The sequence below is a fragment of the Symphalangus syndactylus genome, chromosome 5 (assembly GCF_028878055.3).
Source record: "Symphalangus syndactylus isolate Jambi chromosome 5, NHGRI_mSymSyn1-v2.1_pri, whole genome shotgun sequence".
NCBI lineage: Eukaryota > Metazoa > Chordata > Mammalia > Primates > Hylobatidae > Symphalangus > Symphalangus syndactylus.
In genome coordinates, this window is record NC_072427.2 from 7,278,310 (window position 1) to 7,299,171 (window position 20,862).

Here is a 20,862-nt window from a genome sequence, read left to right on the forward strand (position 1 = left end):
ATGGGCATGGCATTGTGCCAATAAAACTTTATTTACAAAAACAGCAGTTTTGGCCCACACACCATAGTTTGCTGACCCCCATTTTTAGTTATTTAAGCTTTGTCTACCACGGAATCTAAGTTTTTGGCTAAATGATTTCTTACCAACCATATGTTTCTGAGACTCTTTCTATCACCAAAGGTTCTAATGGGCTTTCTCTTCAAATATAAAGTATGATATTTACAAAACTAAGGATTACCCCCTACATTCTAAGCTCCTTCAGCATCAGAAAGGAAGCCCAGTATTACTGGGTTGCCTATTAATCTTTTTCCTTCCCAGATTAGAGTTTCTACAAGCTGTAGCCCTCCTTAGTCCCTGAACTCTTCCTGAGTTTTTAAGCCTCTTCACAATTATAGAAGGTATCCAGATTAATAAGCTGTTCAATCAGCATTTTATTCCACTATGGCCATCTGGACCACAGATCCGAAACGTATCTTTACTTCTATCAGTTAATTCCTTTGGAGAGCAAAAATAGGTGTGAAAAATACCCAGTGGTTGAGGTGAAAATAATACCTATTTTTTGTAGTCTTTTAGTTTTCCCTTGGGCAGTTTGGGAATCACAAGGCCTTTTGATATTAAAAGTTCTGGAGTGGAGGGCAACATAGGAGGGATTATAAATTTTGCACATAAAATTTTTCCATGAAAGAAAAGGTTCCTAATAGTCTTAACAAATATGCTGGAGAAGATTATTTTTAAATATATGTTGTGTTTGCTGAAAAACATGTAGGGTTACATTTTTTATATGAGAGATTCTTATTCTAAGAAGGTATAGAAATATTTTCCCACTGCCACCTTTACTTATAATTTCTAAATTAGCATTTTTATGATATAAAAGTAACACATTTTCATAGAAGAAAGTTTGGGAAATTTAGAAAAGCACAAACAAGGAATGTAAAATTACAGTCGAACAGCTTAGAGATAAGTATTGCTGACATAGCAATGGCTTTTGCCATCTTTCTGTGCATATGTGTACGTGCAGATTAGATATAAAGTTTTCACATGCCTGCGATGATATACAGAATATTTTGTAGCCTGCCTTTCACTGAAGTATATAGAATGGGTAAACTTCTGTGTCAATAAATACAGATCAGCACTAATTTTCATGGCTACATGGCATTCCACAGTATAGATGTACTTACTGTCACCTGCTTGCACAGTCTCCTATTGGTGCGTTTTAAGTGCTTTGGACTTTTCCACCATTATAGAGAATGCTAAGGTAAATGTTCTTGTATATATATCTTCTTGCCCTGCTAGAGTATCACTTCAAGATAAATTCCTAGAATTGGAATTAGCAAAATTGGATGTGTGTATGTGTGTGTGTGTGTACATATATGTGTATGATTTGATATAGGAAAGTTTATGCCCGAACTATATTCTCCTCAACAGTTAATGAGAGTGCTTCACATCCTCCTCAATATTGGGAAATTTCTAAAATTTCTTAACAGATCAGTTATCAGCATCTCAGCATCCTTTCCTTGATGGTTGCTATCATTGTTTTGTGAAGTATTTAACAGTTTTTAAACCAGTACCTACCCATATAGCACTTACTATGTATTAGAGGTTATTCTAGGTGTTTTATGAATATCAATTAATTTAATCTTCATAATAACCCAGTGAAGTGTGGGCACTGTTATCCTTAACTCACAAATGAGGAAACTGAGTGGCTGGAAGGTTGTACATCTAGTCAGTGGTGAAGCCAGGACTTAAACCTTCATGGTGATTCCAGAGCCCATCTTCTTAACCACCATGCCCTGCTGGCTCTTAGAGGAAATGCTTAGTTAGCAAGGAAACGAACCTGGACACCAGGGATCAAAGAGTCACATCCCAACTACCAACTCACCTGTATTTTCAGTATTTTCTATTTTAATTATTAAATAAAATAATTCCTTTGATTTTTTTAGGGTATATCAAGGTCAGAAGAAATCAAAAGAAGCTTTGTCCCACTATCAAGCAGCTTTGAAATATGTTGAGATCAGTAAAGGTGAAAAAAGTCATGAGTGTGTACCCATATTGAGAGAATTAGCAATTGTAGAGCAAGCCCTGGGACTCCACGATGTATCCATCAACCACTTCCTCCAGGTAAGCTACAAGGTCCTGGCTACCAAAGCTGTTCTAGACCCAATGCTTTTCATAGACACAAGTGGCACAGCAGCTCTGAAAATGCCTGGCTTTGTCATTTGCTCTAGATAAGGACAACACTTGGCCTAGAGTAGATGCTCAACAAAGGTGTTCTTATCAGATGGCCATGAGGGCAAGTGCTGGTACTTGTCCCCTGTTAGTAGTTGCACAAACCACAAACAGCCTGAGATGCCCTAAAGGTGGTTTCTTTATCCTTTAATATTTATTTAGAGCGTATGTTACCAAACTGATAAGGACTCTTTTTTTCTATATTCTAAAGTCTTCACCTGAAGCCACCTAGAGTTATGTCTGTTAGCTGCAACTCTACTTTATCTTTATAAGATTCCTCAGTGAGTGTGTCCGTCAGGGTTCCCCAGAGAAACAGAACCAATAGGATATGTACACACACACACACACACACACACAGAGAGAGAGAGAGAAAAAGAGACAGAGTTTGTTTTTTTGTTTTTGATTTTTTTTTTTTTTTTTGGAGAGACAGGGTTTCATCATGTTGCCCAGGCTGGTTTCAAACTCCTGGGTTCAAGTGATCCTCCTGCCTCAGCCTCCCGAAGTGCTGGGATTACAGGCATGAGCCACCACGTCCGGCCTCTCTTAAGGAACTGACCCATGCAATTTAGGGGCTGGTAAGTCTGGAATCCACAGGAGAAACTCAGACAGGATTTCTATGTTGCAGTCTTGAAGCTGAATTTCTTCTAGAAACCTCAGTTTTTCACTCTAGGTCTTCAACTCATTAGATGAGGGCCACCGATATTATCCAGGGTCATCTCCTTTAAAATCAATTGATTGCGAATATTAATCACATCTACAAAATACTGTGTATTCACTGCAACACCTAGACTAGCGTTTGACCAAACAACCTGGCCCCATAGCCTAGCCAAGTTCACATGTAAAATTAACCATAATAGTGAGTTTTATGTCTTTATATTGTATCATGCCAAAGGCACTTTTTAAAAAGTTTTTCTGATAATTTTTTCCTGTAAAAGTTGTAAGATACAGACCAATCCATTCTTGTTATTTGAAATGAGATACAGTGACAAGGTCCTGAGAGTACTTCATTAATATTTCTTATTTTAATTTGTCTGACAATTTATACTCCTACTGACAGTTTATTAGAGTGCCCCTTTTTCTCGCTTTATCTGGATTGTCTCTTTTAATCATTATTACCACCCTGTGACACATTATTATTTCCCATTTATAGATAAGGAAGCCAAGAATTAGAGAGGTTGAGTGATATGCCCAGGAGTACACACCCAATAAATGGCATGCTCACATTCAAAACCAGTACTTAAGAAAGATTGTTCTGGCTGATTTGTAGAGAATGGATTGGGGAGGTTGTGCCAACCCTAGAACTAGATCACTTAAGAAGCTATTGAGGTAGCCAAAGCTGAGAATGTTGGTAGCTTAAACTAGGATGAAGATAGTGGGGATGAAGAGAAGTCGATGGATGTAGGAAAGATTTAGGAGGCAGAATTGATAGGACATGGAGATTGATTGGATGTGGGGGAAAGAAGGAAGGGAAGAGTTATAGATGACTCCCAGGTTTCTGGCCTGGACTGCTGAGTAGATGTTTGTGCCATTTCTACCAGGGAACTGGTGTGTGACTGGGTGATGGAGAGATGGTAAGCTGTGTTTCAGATGATGAGTCTGAGATGCCTGTGAGGCGTACAAGTGGAAATGACAATAGGCAGTTAGATAATCGGGGCTGATGCTCAAATGTAGGTCAGAAAGTTATCCATTTACACGTAGTGATTGCCCTGGGAGAGGATGAGATCACCCAGGGAGAGTTGATGGAGGGAGAAAAGAACTGATGACAGATTCTTGAGGAATTTCAGTATTCATGGCTGAAGTAAAGAAGGATTACCTAGCAAATGAAACAGAGAAAGACTGCCAGGAAAACAGGAGGAAAAGGAAAAATGAAAGTGGTGTACTCTGTCCCTTTCTTTTTTCTTTTCTTTTTTTTTTTTTTTTTGAGCAGAGTCTTGCTCTGTTGCCCAGTCTGGAGTGCAGTGGCACGATCTGGGCTCACTGCAACCTCCACCTCCTGGATTCAAGCAATTCTTCTGCCTCAGCCTCCCGAGTAGCTGGGATTACAGGCGCCCGCCACCATGCCTAGCTAATTTTTGTATTTTTAGTAGAGACGATGTTTTACCATGTTGGCCAGGCTGGTCTCGAACTCCTGACCTCAAGTGATCTGCCCACCTTGGCCTCCCAAAGTGCTGGGATTACAGACATGAGCCACTGTGCCTGGCCTCCCTCCCTTTTTTGATACCTTTCACTGTTTTGGAGGACATGGAATTCCAGAGAGGATGAATAAGTTTGTAAAGAGCTTAGCACAGTGCCTGATACATAGTGCTAAATATGGATGTTTTTAATTTTCTCTTTCGTTTCCTTTTATGTTATTTTTCTTTTATTTTTCTTTCATTGATGACTTTGTTGAGGTGAATACTGGGGTGATGGTAAGAACAGAAATCAGGCCGGGTGCAGTGGCTCACACCTGTAATCCCAGCACTTTGGGAGGCCAAGGCGGGTGGATCACAAGGTCAGGAGATCAAGACCATCCTGGCTAACACAGTGAAACCCATCTCTATTAAAAACACAAAAAATTAGCCGGGCATGGTTGTGGGCGCCTGTAGTCTCAGCTACTCGGGAGGCTGACGCAGGAGAATAGCGTGAGCCTGGGAGGCGGAGCTTGCAGTGAGCCGAGATTGTGCCACTGCACTCCAGCCTGGGCAACAGAGCGATACTCCATCTCCAAACAAAAAAAAAAAGAACAGAAACCAGATTATATAAGCAGGTGAGATGTGAGGGAGCAAAAATAGTAAGTGTAGTTGGCAGTTACCAAAAGTACTGAGATGCTTTTGGGGGAAGACAAGCCTAGGTAAGAGGGCAGAGCACATGGTAAGGTCTGAAGGTTAGACGCTTGACACATTCAGGAAGCTATAGGAAGCTCCCTCTGCTTCGGCAGTGGGAATGGCAAAGGCAGTAGATGGGTATCTTTTAGGTAGGTGTTAAAAGTCGTGTTGAGGAATTTGAGCTTCCTCCTAAGGGCAGATGAAGGTTTTCAGGCAGGGAGATTGGCATCATCAGATTATCGTTCTGGAGGGACCACTCTGGTATGTAGAATGGACTGGATGGTGGTGAGATAAGCAGGGGGATAACTCAGAGATGATGACTGCAGCAGTTCCGGTTAGGGGTGAGACAGCCCATACTCAGGTGGTGCTGGTGAAAATGGAGAAGCATGGACAGATCTGAGAGATATGTGTGGAGTAGACATGACAGGCCTAGGGGTTGTGCACATCTCGAGGAGTCCAGCTTTACACCAGCTTTCTGGCCTAGGTCACTGTGTTGCTCACGGCAACATTTACTTAGCATAGGAACACTGGCGGGTTTACAATTTTCGTTAGTATCAATAACTGTAAATATTCTTATACAAAAACCTTTCATAGTTTCTTGAATTATTTCCAGGGGTAAATGTCCAGAAATTAAACTAGTAGGAGGAAGTTCATATGGATTCATACTAACATTCTGCCACAGAACTGTTTTTGATGTACCTTGCCACCAGCAGTTTTTTCTTTGTTTGTTCTTAAATGAAGCAGTTTTGTAAAAACCATGCCAGCTTTTTACATTATTTTACTGTCATTTTACAGAATAGAGTCTTAAATTTACTTTAATTTTTTATCTTAACCCATATCTCTCAAACTTTTGTTTGTTTGTTTGTTTTTGAGACAGAGTCTGGCTCTGTCACCTGGGCTGGAGCGCAGTGGTGCGATCTCGGCTCACTGCAGCCTTTGCCTCCTGGGTTCAAGGGATTCTCCTGCCTCAGCCTCCCGAGTAGCTGGGATTACAGGCGTGCACCACCATGCCCCGCTATTTTGTATTTTTAGTAGAGACGGGGTTACACCATGTTGGCCAGGCTGATCTCTAACTCCTGAAGATCCCCCTCAGCCTCCCAACAAACTTTTTAATAGGCTTTTTTTTTTTTTAGCAGTTTTAGGTTCACAGCAAAATTGAGTGGCACGTACAAAGATATAGCCCCTGCCCCCCACCATGCGTAGCCTCCCTCACCAGAGTCATACATTTGTTATAACTGATCAGCCTACATTGACACATCATTATCACCTAAAGTCCATAGTTGACATTCAGGTTCACTCTTGGCGTTGTACATTCTGTGGGTTTGCACAAACTTATAACATCATGTATTTACCATTGCAGTATCACACAGAGTGGCTTCACTGCCCTAAAAATCCTCCATGCTCTGCCTATCCAGCTCTCCTTCCCCCTAAACTCTGGCAACCACTAGTTTTGTAAGAAACCACCAAACTGCCTTCCAAAATGGCTATACCATTTACATTTCCACCAGCAATGAACGAGAGTTTCTGTCACTCCATATCCTTCATATCCATCAAGTATCCGAGCCAGTACTTGATGTTTTCAGCGTTCTGGATTTAGGCCAGTCTAATAGGTGTGTAGTGGTATCTCATGGTTCTTTTAATTTGTATTTCCCTGGTGATATATGACATGGGGCATCTTTCCATGGGCTTGTCATCTGTGTATCTTCTTTGGTGAGGTGTCAAAGTTACTGGCCCATTTTTAAAATCAATTTGTTTATTTTCTTATTGTTGAATTTTTAAGAGTTCTTTGTATATTTTGGACAACAGTCCTTAATTCAATATGTCTTTTGTAAGATTTTCTACCAGTCTGCGGCTTTTCTTTTAATTCTCTTGACAATGTCTTTTGCAGAGCAGAAATTTTTAATTTTAATGAAATCCAGCTTATCATTTCTGTCATTCATGGATTGTGCCTTTGGTGATATATCTAAAAAGTCATCACCAAGTCCAAGGTCATCTAGATTTTCTCCTGTGTCATGTTCTATGAGTTTTATAGTTTTGCAGTGTTGTTTTGTTTTGTTTTTGTTTTTGTTTTTTGTTTTGAGATGGAGTTTTGCTCTTGTTGCCCAGGCCAGAGTGCAATGGTACAATCTCATCTCACCAACCTCCGCCTCCCAGATTCAAGCAATTGTCCTGCCTTAGCCTCCCTAGTAGCTGGGATTACAGGCATGTGCCACCACGCCCGGCTCATTTTGTATTTTTAGTAGAGACGGGGTTTCTCCATGTTGGTCAGGCTGGTCTTGACCTCCCGACCTCAGGTGATCCGCCTACCTCGGCCTCCCAAAGTGCTGGGATTATAGGTGTGAGCCACTGCGCCCAGCTAGTTTTTATTTTACATTTAGGTCTATAACACATTTTTAGTCAATTTTTGTGAAGGGTATAAGGTCTGTGTCTGAATTCTTTTTTTTTTTTTTTTGCACGTGAATGTACTATTTTTCCAGCACAGTTTGTTGAAATAACTATCTTTTGTTCATTGTATTGCCTTTGCTCCTTTGCCAAAGATCAGCGGACTATATTTATGTGGGCCTATTTCTGGGCTCTCTATTCTGTTCCGTGATCTCTTTGTCTCTTCTTTTGCCACTGCCACACTGTCTTAATTACTGTAGCTTTATTGTAAGTCTTCAAGTTGGGTAGTATCAGTCCTCCAATTTTGTTCTTTTCCTTCCATATTTCATTGGCTATTCTGGATCTTTTGCCTCTCCATACAAACTTCAGAATCAGTTTGTCAATATCCACAAAATAAGTTCCTGGGATTTTTATTAGCATTGCATTGAATCTGGATATCAAATTGGGAAGAATTCACATCTTGACAACACTGAGTCTTCCTATCCAATTTCTAAAAGTTGTTCTCTAAATTTTTCATGACTAAATCCAGATCTATCCTCAATGTCTCAGCTATCAGTTTCTAAAGTTCAAAACTTTAATAAAAGTTTCAAACTTTAAAACTTTCTCTTTTTTTGAGATAGAGTCTTGCTCTTGCCACCCAGGCTAGAGTGCAGTGGCACGATCTCAGCTCACTGCAACCTCCACCTCCCAGGTTCAAGTAATTCTCCTGCGTCAGCCTCCCGAGTAGCTGGGATTACAGGCACCCACCACCACACCCAACTAATTTTTGTATCTTTGAGTAGAGATGGGGTTTCACCATGTTAGCCAGGCTGGTCTTGAACTCTTGACCTCAAGTGATATGACCGCCTTAGCCTCCCAAAGTTCTGGGATTATAGATGTGAGCCACTGTGCCCAGCACAAACTTTAAAACTTTCAAAAATTCAAAAAAAAGGTCTCAGCTACCAGTTTCTTAAGTTCATGGAAAGACATCAGTGATTGTATTAGTCCATTGTCACGCTGCTGATAAAGACATACCCAAGACTGGGCAACTTACAAAAGAAAGAGGTTTAATTGGACTGACAGTTCCATATGACTGGGAAGTCTCACAATCATGGCAGAAGGCAAGGAGGAGCAAGTCATGTCATATGTGGATGGCAGCAGGCAAACAGATTGGTCAGGGAAACTCCCCCTTATGATCCTGTCAGATCTCATGAGACTTACTCACTATCACTAGAGCAGCATGGGAAAGACCTACCCCCATGATTCAGTTATCTCCCACCAGATCCCTCCCACAACATGTGGGAATTATCGGAACTACAAGATGAGATTTGGGTGGGGTCACAGAGCCAAACCATATCATTCTGCCCCCAGCCTCTCCAAAATCTAATATCTTCACATTTCAAAACCAATCATGCCTTCCCAACAGTCCTCCAAAGTCTCACCTCATTTCATCATTAACTCAGAAGTCCATGGTCCAAAGTCTTATCAGAGACAAGGCAAGTCCCGTCTGCCTATGAGCCTGTAAAGTAAAAAGCAAGTGGTTTCTAGATACAAGGTGGGTACAGGTATTAGGTAAGTACAGCCATTCCAAATGGGAGAAATTGGCCAAAACAAAGGGGCTACAAACCCTATGCAAGTCTGAAATCCAACAGGGCAGTGAAATCTTAAGGCTCCAAAATGATCTCCTGTGACTTCATGTCTCACATCCAGGTCATGCTGATGCAAGAAGTAGGTTCCCATAGTCTTGGGCAGCTCCACGCCTGTGGCTTTGCAGGGTACAGCCTCCCTCCCAGCTGCCTTCACACATTGACGATGAGTGTCTGCAGCTTTTCCAGGCACACGGTGCAAACTGTCAATGGATCTACTATTCTGGGGTCTGATGGACGGTGGCCCTCTTCTCACAGCTCCACTAGGCAGTGTCCCAGGAGGGACCCTGTGTGGTGGCTCCCACCCCACATTTCCCTTCTGTACTGCCCTAGCAGAAGTTCTTCATGAGGACCCCACCCCTACAGTAAACTTCTGCTTGGGCATCCAGGCATTTCCATACATCTGCTGAAATCTAAGCGGAGGTTCCCAAACCTCAATTCATGACTTTGGTGCATTCACAGGCTCAACACCATGTGGAAGCTGCCAAGGCTTCAGGCTTGCACCCTCTGAAGCCACAGCCCAAGCTCTATGTTGGCCCCTTTCAGCCAAGGCTGGAGCAGCTGGGACACAGGGCATCAAGTTCCTAGGCTACACACAGCATGCGGACCCTGGGCCCAGCCTGTGAAACCACTTTTTCCTCCTAAGCCTCCAGGCCTGTGATGGGAGGGACTGCTACAAAGGTCTCTGACATGCCCTGGAGACATTTTCCCCATTGTCTTGGTGATGAAAATTCACTCATTACCTGCAGCTGGCTTGAATTTCTCCTCAGAAAATGGGATTTTCCTTTCTATTGCATTGTCAGGCTGCAAATTTTCCAAACATTTTTGCTGTCTTTCCCTTTTGAAACTGAATGCCTTTAACAGCACCCAAGTCACATCTTGAATGCTTTGCTGCTTAGAAATTTCTTCCACCAGATACCCTAAATCATCTCTCTCAAGTTCAAAGTTCCACAGATCTCTAGGACAGGGGTAAAATGCTGCCAGTCTGTTTGCTAAAACATAACAAGATTCACCTTTGCTCCAGTTCCCAACAAGTTCCTCATCTCCATCTGAGACCACCTCAGCCTGGACCGTATTGTCCATATCGCTATCAGGCTTTTGGTCAAAGCCATTCAACAAGTATCTAGGAAGTTCCAAACTTTCCCACATTTTCCTGTCTTCTGAGCCCTCCAAACCATTCCAACCTCTGCCAGTTACCCAGTTCCAAAGTCACTTCCACATTTTTGGGTATCTTTTCAGCAGTGCCCCTCTCTGCTGTATTTGCTGTATTAGTCCGTTTTCATGCTGCTGATAAAGACATACCCGAGACTGGGCAATTTACAAAAGAAAGAGGTTTAATTGGATTGACAGTTCCACGGGGCTGGGGAAGCCTCACAATCATGGTAGAAGGCAAGGAGGAGCAAGTCACGTCTTATGTGGATGGCAGCAGGCAAAGAGAGAGATTGGGCAGGGAAACTCCTTATGATACCGTCAAATCTTGTGAGACTTACGCACTATCACGAGAACAGCAGGGAAAGACACAGAGCCAAACCATATAAGTGATAATATGCACATAGTCATCCAGCAAGGACCATTTCTCCTGACAAAATTCATTGAACTGAAAGATGGCCTCCAAGAGCCAACACCAACAGTATGCATTCATAGATCTGAGTTTGGTTTAGAGAAGCATTCCCCACACTGTGTTCCATAGGGTACTAGCATATCATGAGAGTTCATAGGTCTTCCTAGAAAAAAGTGTTTGTGGTTAAATAAAATTGAAAGGTATTAAGTTGAAATCAAACACATTTACTTATGGCTTTATAGTGCATTAAGTATGCCAATTTGGATTATGAATCAAGAGTAGATCTAATGAGTCTGTGAGATACTAGTGTCCCCAGGCCACAGTTTAGCTTAGGGAAAGAAATGTAGACCAGGCGCGGTAGCTCATGCCTGTAATCTCAGCACTTTGGAAGGCCAAGGCAGGCGGATCGCTTGAGCTCAGAAGTTCAAGACCAGCCTGGGCAACATGGCAAAACCTTGTCTCTACAAAAAAAAATACAAAAATTAGCCACACGTGATGACGCACACCTGTAGTCCCAGCTACTCGGGTGGGTGGCTGAGGTGGGAGGATCGCTTGTGCCTGGGAGGCCGAGGCTAGAGTGAGCCAAGATTGCATCACTGCACTCCAACCTGGACGCCACTGCACTTCACCCTGTCTCAAAAAAAAATAAAAAGAAATATAAATGTCTAAAAGTAGGAATCAGCAAAAGAATTCAAATATGCATGCGGCATGTAGGTCTTGTCACTCTCAGGAGTCCTTAGCACTTTGGGAATGGGAAGTGAGTTATGTAGTGCCTTTCATTTGTGGCACCCTGATTCACCACCATTGTAACGTATTTTGCCACATTTGTTTTCTCTATTTATCTATATAGACATACATACAAACATACACACATATATATACAGACACATATACTCAGAGATAATTGTTTATATTTTTAATCACTTGAAGATATGTTCAATATATCATGTCTTTTTATCCCTGAATACTTCAGTGTATGTTTTATAAGAACAAGGAAATTAGCCAGGCGTGGTGGTGCACACCTGTAATTCCAGCTACTTGGGAGGCTGAGGCAGGAGAATCGCTTGAACCCAGGAGGTGGAGGTTGCAGTGAGCCAAGATCACGCCACTGCACTCCAGCCTGGGCAACAGAGCAAGACTCCATCTAAAAAAAAAAAAAAAAAAAAAAAAAAGAATATTTTCTTATGTAACCACAATACAGCTATCAAAGCCAGGAATTTTATTTCTTTCTTTATCTTTTAGACAGGTCTTGCTTTGTCACCCAGGCTGGAGTGTAGTAGTGCAAATACAGCTCACTGCAGCCTCGCCCTCGCAGGTCAAGCAATCCTCCCGCTTCAGCCCTTTAAGTAACTGGGACTATAGGCATGCACTGCCACACCCAGCTAATTTTTATATATTTTTTTTTGTAGAGACGGGGTTTCGCCATGTTACCCAGGCTGGTTTCAAACTCCTGGGCTCAAGCAATCCACCCACTTCAGCCTCCCAAAGCGCTGGGATTACAGGCATGAACCACTACTCCTGGCTCTTCAGGGAAGTTTGAACATTGGGCATATTCCATTTTGTCCATTGCCCCAGTTAGGTCCTTTATGGCAGTTCTTTTTCCTCCAACGCAAGATCCACTCCAGGATCATGTATTACATTTAGTTGTCATGGCTCTTCTCTGCTTTAATCTAGAATAGTTTCTCACTCAGTCTGTCTCTTATGACATTGAAATTTTTGAAGAATGTAAGTCAGCTGTTTTATAAACTGTTCCTTAGTTTGGGTTTGTCTAATGTTTCCTCATGAGTGATGCATGCCGAGCTAGAATACTACAAAAGGATATTGTACCTTCTTGTGATATTTCATTTGGAGGCACATGAAATCCATCTGTCCTTTTCTGGTGATATTAATTTTTATCACCCATTCTTGGTGATGTACAGTTTCTTCTCTGTATAGTAACTATTTTCCCCTTGCAGCTAATAAGCATCTTTAAAGACACATTTTAAGATTATGTAAATATCTTGCTCCTCACATAAATTTTCCCTCTGGGTTTAACACATCTATTGATGAATCTTTCCCGAACCAGTCATAACTGTGATGGTTGTAAAATAATTATTTTCCGTTCTACCATTTTATTCACACTTATCAGTTGGCATTCTGCTGTTAGGAATGTCCCTCTTTTTCCCTACCAAGTTATTTATTTGTTATTAGTATGTTTGCTCTTTTCACATAACAGTATATCTGGAAACCTTCATACTATGAACTTTATAGCAGTTCACAGAAATCTCCCTTACTTGTAGAGATGTATAATAATACATTTTATGTATGTACTATGGGTTTTTTCCAAATAGTTTCCACTTTGGGGCATTTAAATAGGTTTCAATATTTTGAAATTATTTTTGTATTGTTGGAGTTGTATCTTCAGAGAAAATTCCTAGGCATGGGACCAGTAGGTTGAAGGGAGTATATATTGGTAGTTTTATTTACTACAAAACTTAATTGGTAAGTTTGTCTTATTGGAATTCTACTACTACATTGCTAGATTGCCTTTTAATTAAGCTTGTATCATTTGTATTTCCATTAGCAATGTATGATAGTGCCAGTTTCTCCACAACCTGTTTCAACAAAGTACATTGTCAGGCTTTTGAGTTAATTCCAATCTAATGAGTGAGAAATGACATCTCAGGATAGTTTTAATTTGCATTTATATTTTTTAAAAAGGAGTTGAACACCTTTTCATATGTTTAAGTGACTTTCATATATTTTTTGTCAATTGTCTTTTTTGTGAAATATTCCTATCATTTCACTATTTTTAAATAGAAGCTTTGGTCCAGTTTTCTTAACTGCTAGAAATCCTTCATATCTTATACATATTGCCCCTTTATTTACGACATATGTTGTAAATATCTTCACCCAATTTATTCTTTAAAATTTAGTTCATAGTGTTTTTTGAGAAAATTTGTATACCACAAAATTTACCCATTTAAAGTGTACAATGTAGTGGTTTTATTATATTCACAGTTTTGTAACCATTACTGCTATCTAATTCCAGAGTATTTTCAAGAAATTCCATACCCATTGGCAGTCATTCCTCCCTCTTCCCCCATCTCTTGGCAACCACCAATTTACTTTCTATCTCTATGGATTTTTCTATTCTAGATATTGCATATAAACAGAATCATACAGTATGTGGTCTTTTGTGTCTGACTTCTTTCATTTAGCGTAATGTGTTCAAGATTCATCCATGTTTAGCATGTATCAGTTCTTCATTCCTTTTCATGGTGGAATAATATTCCATTATACAGATTCACCTCATTTTTTTATCCATTGATCTGTAGATGGACATTTGGGTTGCTTCCAGTTTGGGGCTATTATGAATAATACTGCTGTGAACATTCATGTACAATTTTTTTGTACAGACGTTTGTTTTTATTTCTCTTGGGTATAAGGCTACAAGTGGAATTTTTGAATCATATGGTAACTCTATATTTAACTTTCCAAGGAACTACTGTGCTATTTTCCAAAGCAGCCTCACTATTTTACATTCCCACCAACAATTTATGAAAGTTCCAATATCTCCACATCCTCACCAACACTTCTTACTGTCTGTCTTTTTAAATTTCAGTTAAGTATGAAGTGATACCTCATTGTGGCTTTTTATTTGAATTTCCCTAATGACTAATGATGTAGCACATCTTTTCATAGGCTTATTGGCCATTTGTATATCTTCATGGGAGAAATGTCTATTGAAAATCTTTGGACATTTTTAATAGGGTTATTTGGCTTTTTATTGTTGACTGATAATAGTTATTTACATATTCTGGATACTAGATACTAGAACCTTATCTGTGAGGTGTTGTCCAATCTGTAGGTTGTCTTTTGACTTTCTCGATAGTGTCCTTTGAAGAATGAAAGTTTTTCACTTTGATTGTCCAACTTGTCTGGTTTTTTTTTGTTTTGTTTTGTTTTGTTTTTTTGTTTTGCTTGTGCTTTTGGCATCACATCTCAGAAATCATTCCCTAATCCAAGGTCATGAAGGCTTACATCTGTGTTTTCTTCTAAGAGTTTTTATAATTTTTAGCTCTTACACATGGGTCTTTGATTCATTTTGAGTTAATATTTATATATAGTGTGAGGTATAGGGGTCCAACTTCCTTTTTTGGGGGGGTAGAGGGGGATATGGCTATCCAATTGTCCTATCACTATTTATTGAAACGACTATCCTTTCACCATCAAATTATCTTGGGACCCATGTCAAAATGAATTGGCCATGAATGTAAGGGTTTATTTCTAGATTCTCAATTCTGTTCCATTGATCTATATGTTTATCCTTATGCCAGTATCACATTGTCTTAATTAGTGTTGTTTTGTTGTAGGTTTTGAAATCAGTGTGAATCTCTAACTTTGTTCTTCTTTTTAAGATTCTTTTGGCTATTCTGGATCCCTTGAATTTTTATGTGAATTTTAGGATCAGCTTGTCAATTTCTGCAAAAAAGAAAACAAAACAAAAAAACACCAGGATTTTGGTAGGGATTACATTGAATCTGTATCACAATTTGGGAAGTATTGACGTCTTAACAATATTAAGTCTTTGAATCATTGAACATGGGATATCTATTTACTTGCTCTTCTTTCATGTCATTCAACCATGTTTTGTAGTTTTTAGAGTATAAGCTTCGTACTTCTTTGGGTAAATTTATTCCTAAGTATTTTATTATTTTTCATGCTATTACAAATGGAAACTTTTAAAATTTCATTTTCTGATTATTCATGTATAGAAATATATGATTTTTTATGTTTATCTTGTATCCTGCAACCTTACTGAACTCATTTATTAGTGCTATTTCTGCTTTTTGCCACACAAGTTTTCTAAATGTGTTCAAATTTTCAACCTTTCCTGTGACCCTAAGTTAGAAGGATTTCCCTGTATCCAGGTTATAGTGGAATTCACTCATTTTTATAATACTTATAAAGTTTGATAGGCGACTTTTGCTGTTGTTTACTCTTGAGGTTAAAAAAGATTAGAGAGTGTTTTTAAACTAACTGGAGATTATTAAAGAAATACCTTGGTGAAATGAGAATAATATTGAATTTGAAGTCAAAAAATCTGGGTTGGAATTCAGACTATTCTGTTTATCAGCTGTTTGATTGTAGGCAAGTCATTTAGCTCCTTAAAAAAAATAACCTACAAAATATTCCATCCACTTCATAGAACTACTCAAAGGTTCAAAATGGAAAGTGCTTTGTGAACTATTAGGCCTTCTGCAAGTATACGCTACTTTTATTTCTTAACAGTAATTATTAAACATTTTTCAATCCTTCTCTTTCTTTTAGGAGATTTACCTAAGATACAGAAAGGTGCAGTAAGGCCACAGCCCTCAAAAGGGACCCATGTATAAAAGCCATTTATTAAGTATACACAAAGAGGTTTTGTTATTTTTCCCTGTTGTTTTTCACCCTTCATTCCTTTGGAGTGACAGAAATACCCAGAGAGAAAAGACCTTTTATTTCCTGTAAAATACAGAAAAGTTCCAAAGCATTTTAGTGATTAACTCATTAAAATGAAGAAAAATAAACCAAGTCCTGGACAGCCAGCACAAGGAAGGCAGCAGTCCTAGGGACTGATGAAAGAGCCGTCATCTACCTCATCCCTTCCTCTGCTGCAGGGGTCCGGAAGAAAACCATGCAAATGTGACTGTTTCTGAAACTCCTCATGGCAGATTTTGGCAATAAAACCTTATTTTCCTATCCAAAAGAAAAATCACAGGGTTCTACTTATGTGAGTGAGAGTATGTTTATGGGTGTGTATAAATTAACACACCCATAACAGTGCTAGCTTGGGTTGCTTTTTCCCATCTCTCACTTGAATTGCATATCCCTCTTTTCAGTTTCCAGGGTAGCTCTGCCACTCTAAGAGTTCCCAAATTTGGGGTATTTTGACTTGCAAAGTGTAATGAAATCATTAAATTCATCAGTTGCTCTACTGACAGCTTTGGAGCCAGAAAATCTAGCTTTAGGTCTCAGCCTGAACAACTTACTGGCCTTGGTCAGGCCTGGGGTGATGGCTGCTCAGTGCTCCCACATGGCTCCTAGCAGGTGCAGAGTTCTCAGCTAATGGCAGCGCTTCTGATTGGCTCTTAGTAGTTGCTGTGCATTTGCTATACATATGCAATCAACTTATTGTAAATAATCAGAATAATGCTATTTTTAATTTTAAACACCTCCGAAAATATTAATACTAGCCTTTTGTTTAGAATTAAGAAAGATGTAGAATGCAGTTGTATTAGTCCATTCCATTCTCACATTGCTATAAGGAAATACCCGAGACTGGGTAATTTATGAAGAAAAGAGGTTTAATTGACTCACAGTTTTGTATGACTAGGGAGGCCTCAGGAAACTTACAATCATGACAAAAGGCACCTGTTCACAGGACAGCAGGAGAGAGAATGAGAGCCAGCAGGGGAAATGCCAGACACTTGTAAAACCATTAGATCTCATGAGAACTCATTCACCATCACGAGAACAGCATGGGGGAAACCACCCCCACGATTTAATTACCTCCCACAGGTCCCTCCCCTGACACGTGGGGATTGTGGGATTACAGTGCAAGATGAGATTTGGGTGGGGACACAAAGCCAAACCATATCATTTTGCCTGTGGCCTCTCCCATATCTCATGTCCTCACATTTCAAAACATAGTCATGCCCTTCCAACAGTCCCCCAGAGTCTTAACTCATTCCAACGTTAACCCAAAAGTCCAAGTCCAAAGTCTCATCTGAGACAAGGCAAGTCCCTTCCACCTATGAGCCTGTAAAATCAAAAGCAAGTTAGTTCCTAGATACATTGGGGGTACAGACATTGGGTAAATACACCCTTTCCAAATGGGAGAAATTGGCCAAAACAAAAGGGGCTGCAGACCCCATGCAAGTCCAAAATCCAATAAGGTAGTAATTAAACCTTATAGTTCCAAAATGATCTCCTTTGACTCCATGTCTCACATCCAGGTCATGCTGATGCAAGAGGTGAGCTCCAGGGCCTTCAGCAGCTCCGCCCCTGTGGCTTTGCAGGGTACAACCCCCCTTTTGGCTGCTTCCATGGGCTGGCATCAAGTGTCTGTGGCTTTTCCAGAGCACGGTGCAAGCTGTCAGTGGACCTACAATTCTGGGGCTCTGGAGGACCGTGGCCCTCTTCTCACAGCTCCACTAGGCAGTGCCCCAGTGGAGACTCTGTGTAGGGGCTTCCACCCCACATTTCCTTTCCACACTGCCCTAGCAGAGGTTCTCTGTGAATGCTTCATCCCTGCAGCACACTTCTGCCTGGACGCCCAGGCGTTTCCACACATCTTCTGAAATCTAGGCAGAGGTTCCCAAACCTCAGTTCTTGACTTCTGTGTACCCGCAAGCTCAACACCTCGTGGAAGCTACCAAGGCTTGAGGCTTGCACCCTCTTAAGCCACACCCAAGCTGTACCTTGGCCCCTTCTAGCCATGGCTGGAGCAAAAATCAAGGCACCGAGTCCCTAGGCTGCATGCAGCAAGGGGGTCCTGGGCCCACAAAATCATTTTTCCTCCTAGGTCTCAGGGCCTGTGATGAGGGGGGCTGCTGTGAAGGTCTCTGGCATGCCCTGGAGACATTTTCCCCATTGTCTTGGTGATTAACATTCAGCTCCTTGTTACTTATGCAAATTTCTGCAGACAGCTTGAATTTCTCCCCAGAAAATGGGTTTTTCTTTTCTACTGCATTGTCAGGCTGCAAATTTTCCAAACTTTTATGCTCTGTCACTTCTTGAATGCTTTGCTGCTTAGAAATTTCTTCCACCAGGCCAGGAGCAATGGCTCACGCCTCTAATCCCAGCACTTTGGGAGGCCGAGGCAGGTGGATCACGAGGTCAGGAGATTCAGACCATCCTGGCTAACACAGTGAAACCCCTTGTCTACTAAAAAAAATACAAAAAATACAAAAAATTAGCCAGGCGTGGTGGCACGTGCCTGTAGTCCCAGCTACTCAGGAGGCTGAGGCAGGAGAATCGCTTGAACCCAGGAGGCGGAGGTTGCAGTGAGCCGAGATCGCACCACTGCACTCCAGCCTGGGTGACAGACCGAGACTCTGTCTCAAAAAAAAAAAAAAAGAAAGAAAGAAATTTCTTCCACCAGATACCCTAAATCTTCTCTCTCATTTCAGAGTTCCACAGATCTCTAGGGCAGGGCCAAAAAGCCACCAGTCTCTTTGCTAAAGCATAGCAAGAATGACCTTTGCTCCAGTTCCCAGCAAGTTCCTCATCTCCATCTGAGACCACCTCAGCCTGGATGGACTTCATTGTCCTTATCACTATCAGCATTTTGGCCAAAGCCATTCCACAAGTCTTTAGGAAGCTCCAAACTTTCCCACATCTTCCTGTCTTCTGAGTTCTCCAAACTTTTCCAACCTCTGCCCATTACCCAGTTCCAAAGTCATTTCCACATTCTCTGGTATCTTATAGCAATGCCCCATTCTGCTGGTACCAATTTACTGTATTAGTCCATTTTCATACTATTTCACTTATTGTTTCATATTGTTTCACTATAAAAATTTTCTAAGAATGACATCAATCCAAGTGCCACAAAGGGGAAGATTACTGGTTTTTTTTTTAATAACTACTTTTTCTAAAAATGATACATGTTCTTTGTGTTTTAAAAATCAAGCTATATAGGAAAGGTCAAATATATGCTACCAGTCACCTCAGGCCTCCTTGCCCAGAAATAGCCAGTGTTGACACTTGCTGAACAATTTTTCTCTGCATATATACAGATGAGTATACATTAGGAGACAGAAGAGAAAAAAAAAGAGAAAGGAAGAAAGTGATAAATTTGACAGCGTAAAAATGAAAAACTACTCTGTGATAATATATCATGAAGTCAAAACATAAATGTCAAAGAGGAGAAAATATGCAAAGAGTTCTTTAAAAATCTGGATAAAAAAGACAACTCAGTAGAAACATGCACAAGACAGGAACATACAATTTACAGAAGAGGAAACATAAATGACCAATAACCATATAAAAATAATCCTCAGCCTCACTCGTAATTAAAGAAATGCAATTTATCTGTCTGGCCGTTGTGGCTGGAGCCCAGTATGGGTCATAGGAGATGAAGTTAGAGCGGCGCGTGGCTGGGTTATGATTGTGCGTGCGTGTGTGTGTGTGTGTGTGAGAGAGAGAGAGAGAGAGAGAGAGATTTATTTCTGGAACAATACAGGAAACTGATTAGCTGTAAGGCTGGGAATGGGGAGAAAAAGAGGGTAAGGCAGGTAGAAGGGGGAAGGAGTATTTTTAATTTCAATTGTTTATTCTTTTCCGTCACTTAAGATTTTTTAAGATTATATGCAGGTAATACTCTTATCATTTAAAAATCTAATTAAGTTTTAAGAAAACACATACTTGCAACCAAACCAAGAAAATATAAGCCCTTGAGATATCTATTTTGTTGGTAATGCTTATACAGAGTAGTGCTTTTTCTCCCCAGCTCTTTGGAGGAGCTAAAATTGACAACTGGAGAGCTGCCACTGAGGACTTTCTCTGACTATTAAAAGAAACTGGCTTAGTCCAGCGCCCTCAGAACTCAGTTTTCCAATACTCTCTGCTCCCAGTGACTTCCTGTTCATCTAATACCCCAGGGATTCCCAGCTCCATCTTTTTCTTGGCCAAGGTTCACCAGCTGCCCCAGGCCTCCAAGGTGTGTGTGGCCATGAAAGGCTTCCCTGCTGGGCAGAGATGGGAGAGGGAAGGAAATGGCAACCCGGGGCTGCAACGTGACCCTGTCTTACATAAGGGTGTCAGCTTAAATTTGAAGGGTGAAATGACCAGTTTTGGCAGGGTGAGAAGGAAAGCTATGCAACTTCACAGCTGGTCAGTTATAAAAGAAACAGCAAGCTCACACCTCCAATGACAAGTGGACTTGAACTTCTTTTGAATTAAGGCACAAACGTGAAACAAAGCAGAGTCGTAGACTCTCGGTGGATGGCACCATAACATCTTCTCTATCCACCATCTGCCGCTTTTCTCTCCTTTATGGCATCCCTCTGAAGCGTTTAGAAGCTGCTCAGGCATCCACATGTTAGCATCTCGCTCTTCCCTCTAGGCAGCCCACTCCATTTCTGGACAGAGTCTACTCTTTGACAACCTCTTTCTCTGACCCTTAAATAGCTCTTCATTACATTGATTAGAAAATCATCTTTCTGTGACTTCTACCCTCTCAATAACCAAGCGTTAGACTAGAAAAATATGCAGTTTGGAATTACAGGCCTTAGTC

At 40.7% G+C, this 20,862-nt stretch overlaps 1 protein-coding gene across 7 annotated transcripts in view; it reads left to right on the forward strand.

Annotated features, from left to right (window-relative positions):
* Nucleotides 1-20,862, forward strand: part of TTC23 (tetratricopeptide repeat domain 23) — a 113,882-nt gene that overhangs the window by 47,420 nt on the left and 45,600 nt on the right. For all 7 annotated transcript variants that reach the window (XM_063640066.1, XM_063640068.1, XM_055277106.2 and 4 more), the window contains exon 6: nt 1,941-2,118. In XM_063640066.1, the coding sequence (XP_063496136.1) occupies nt 1,941-2,118 (178 nt within the window). The remainder of the gene's footprint in view (nt 1-1,940; nt 2,119-20,862) is intronic.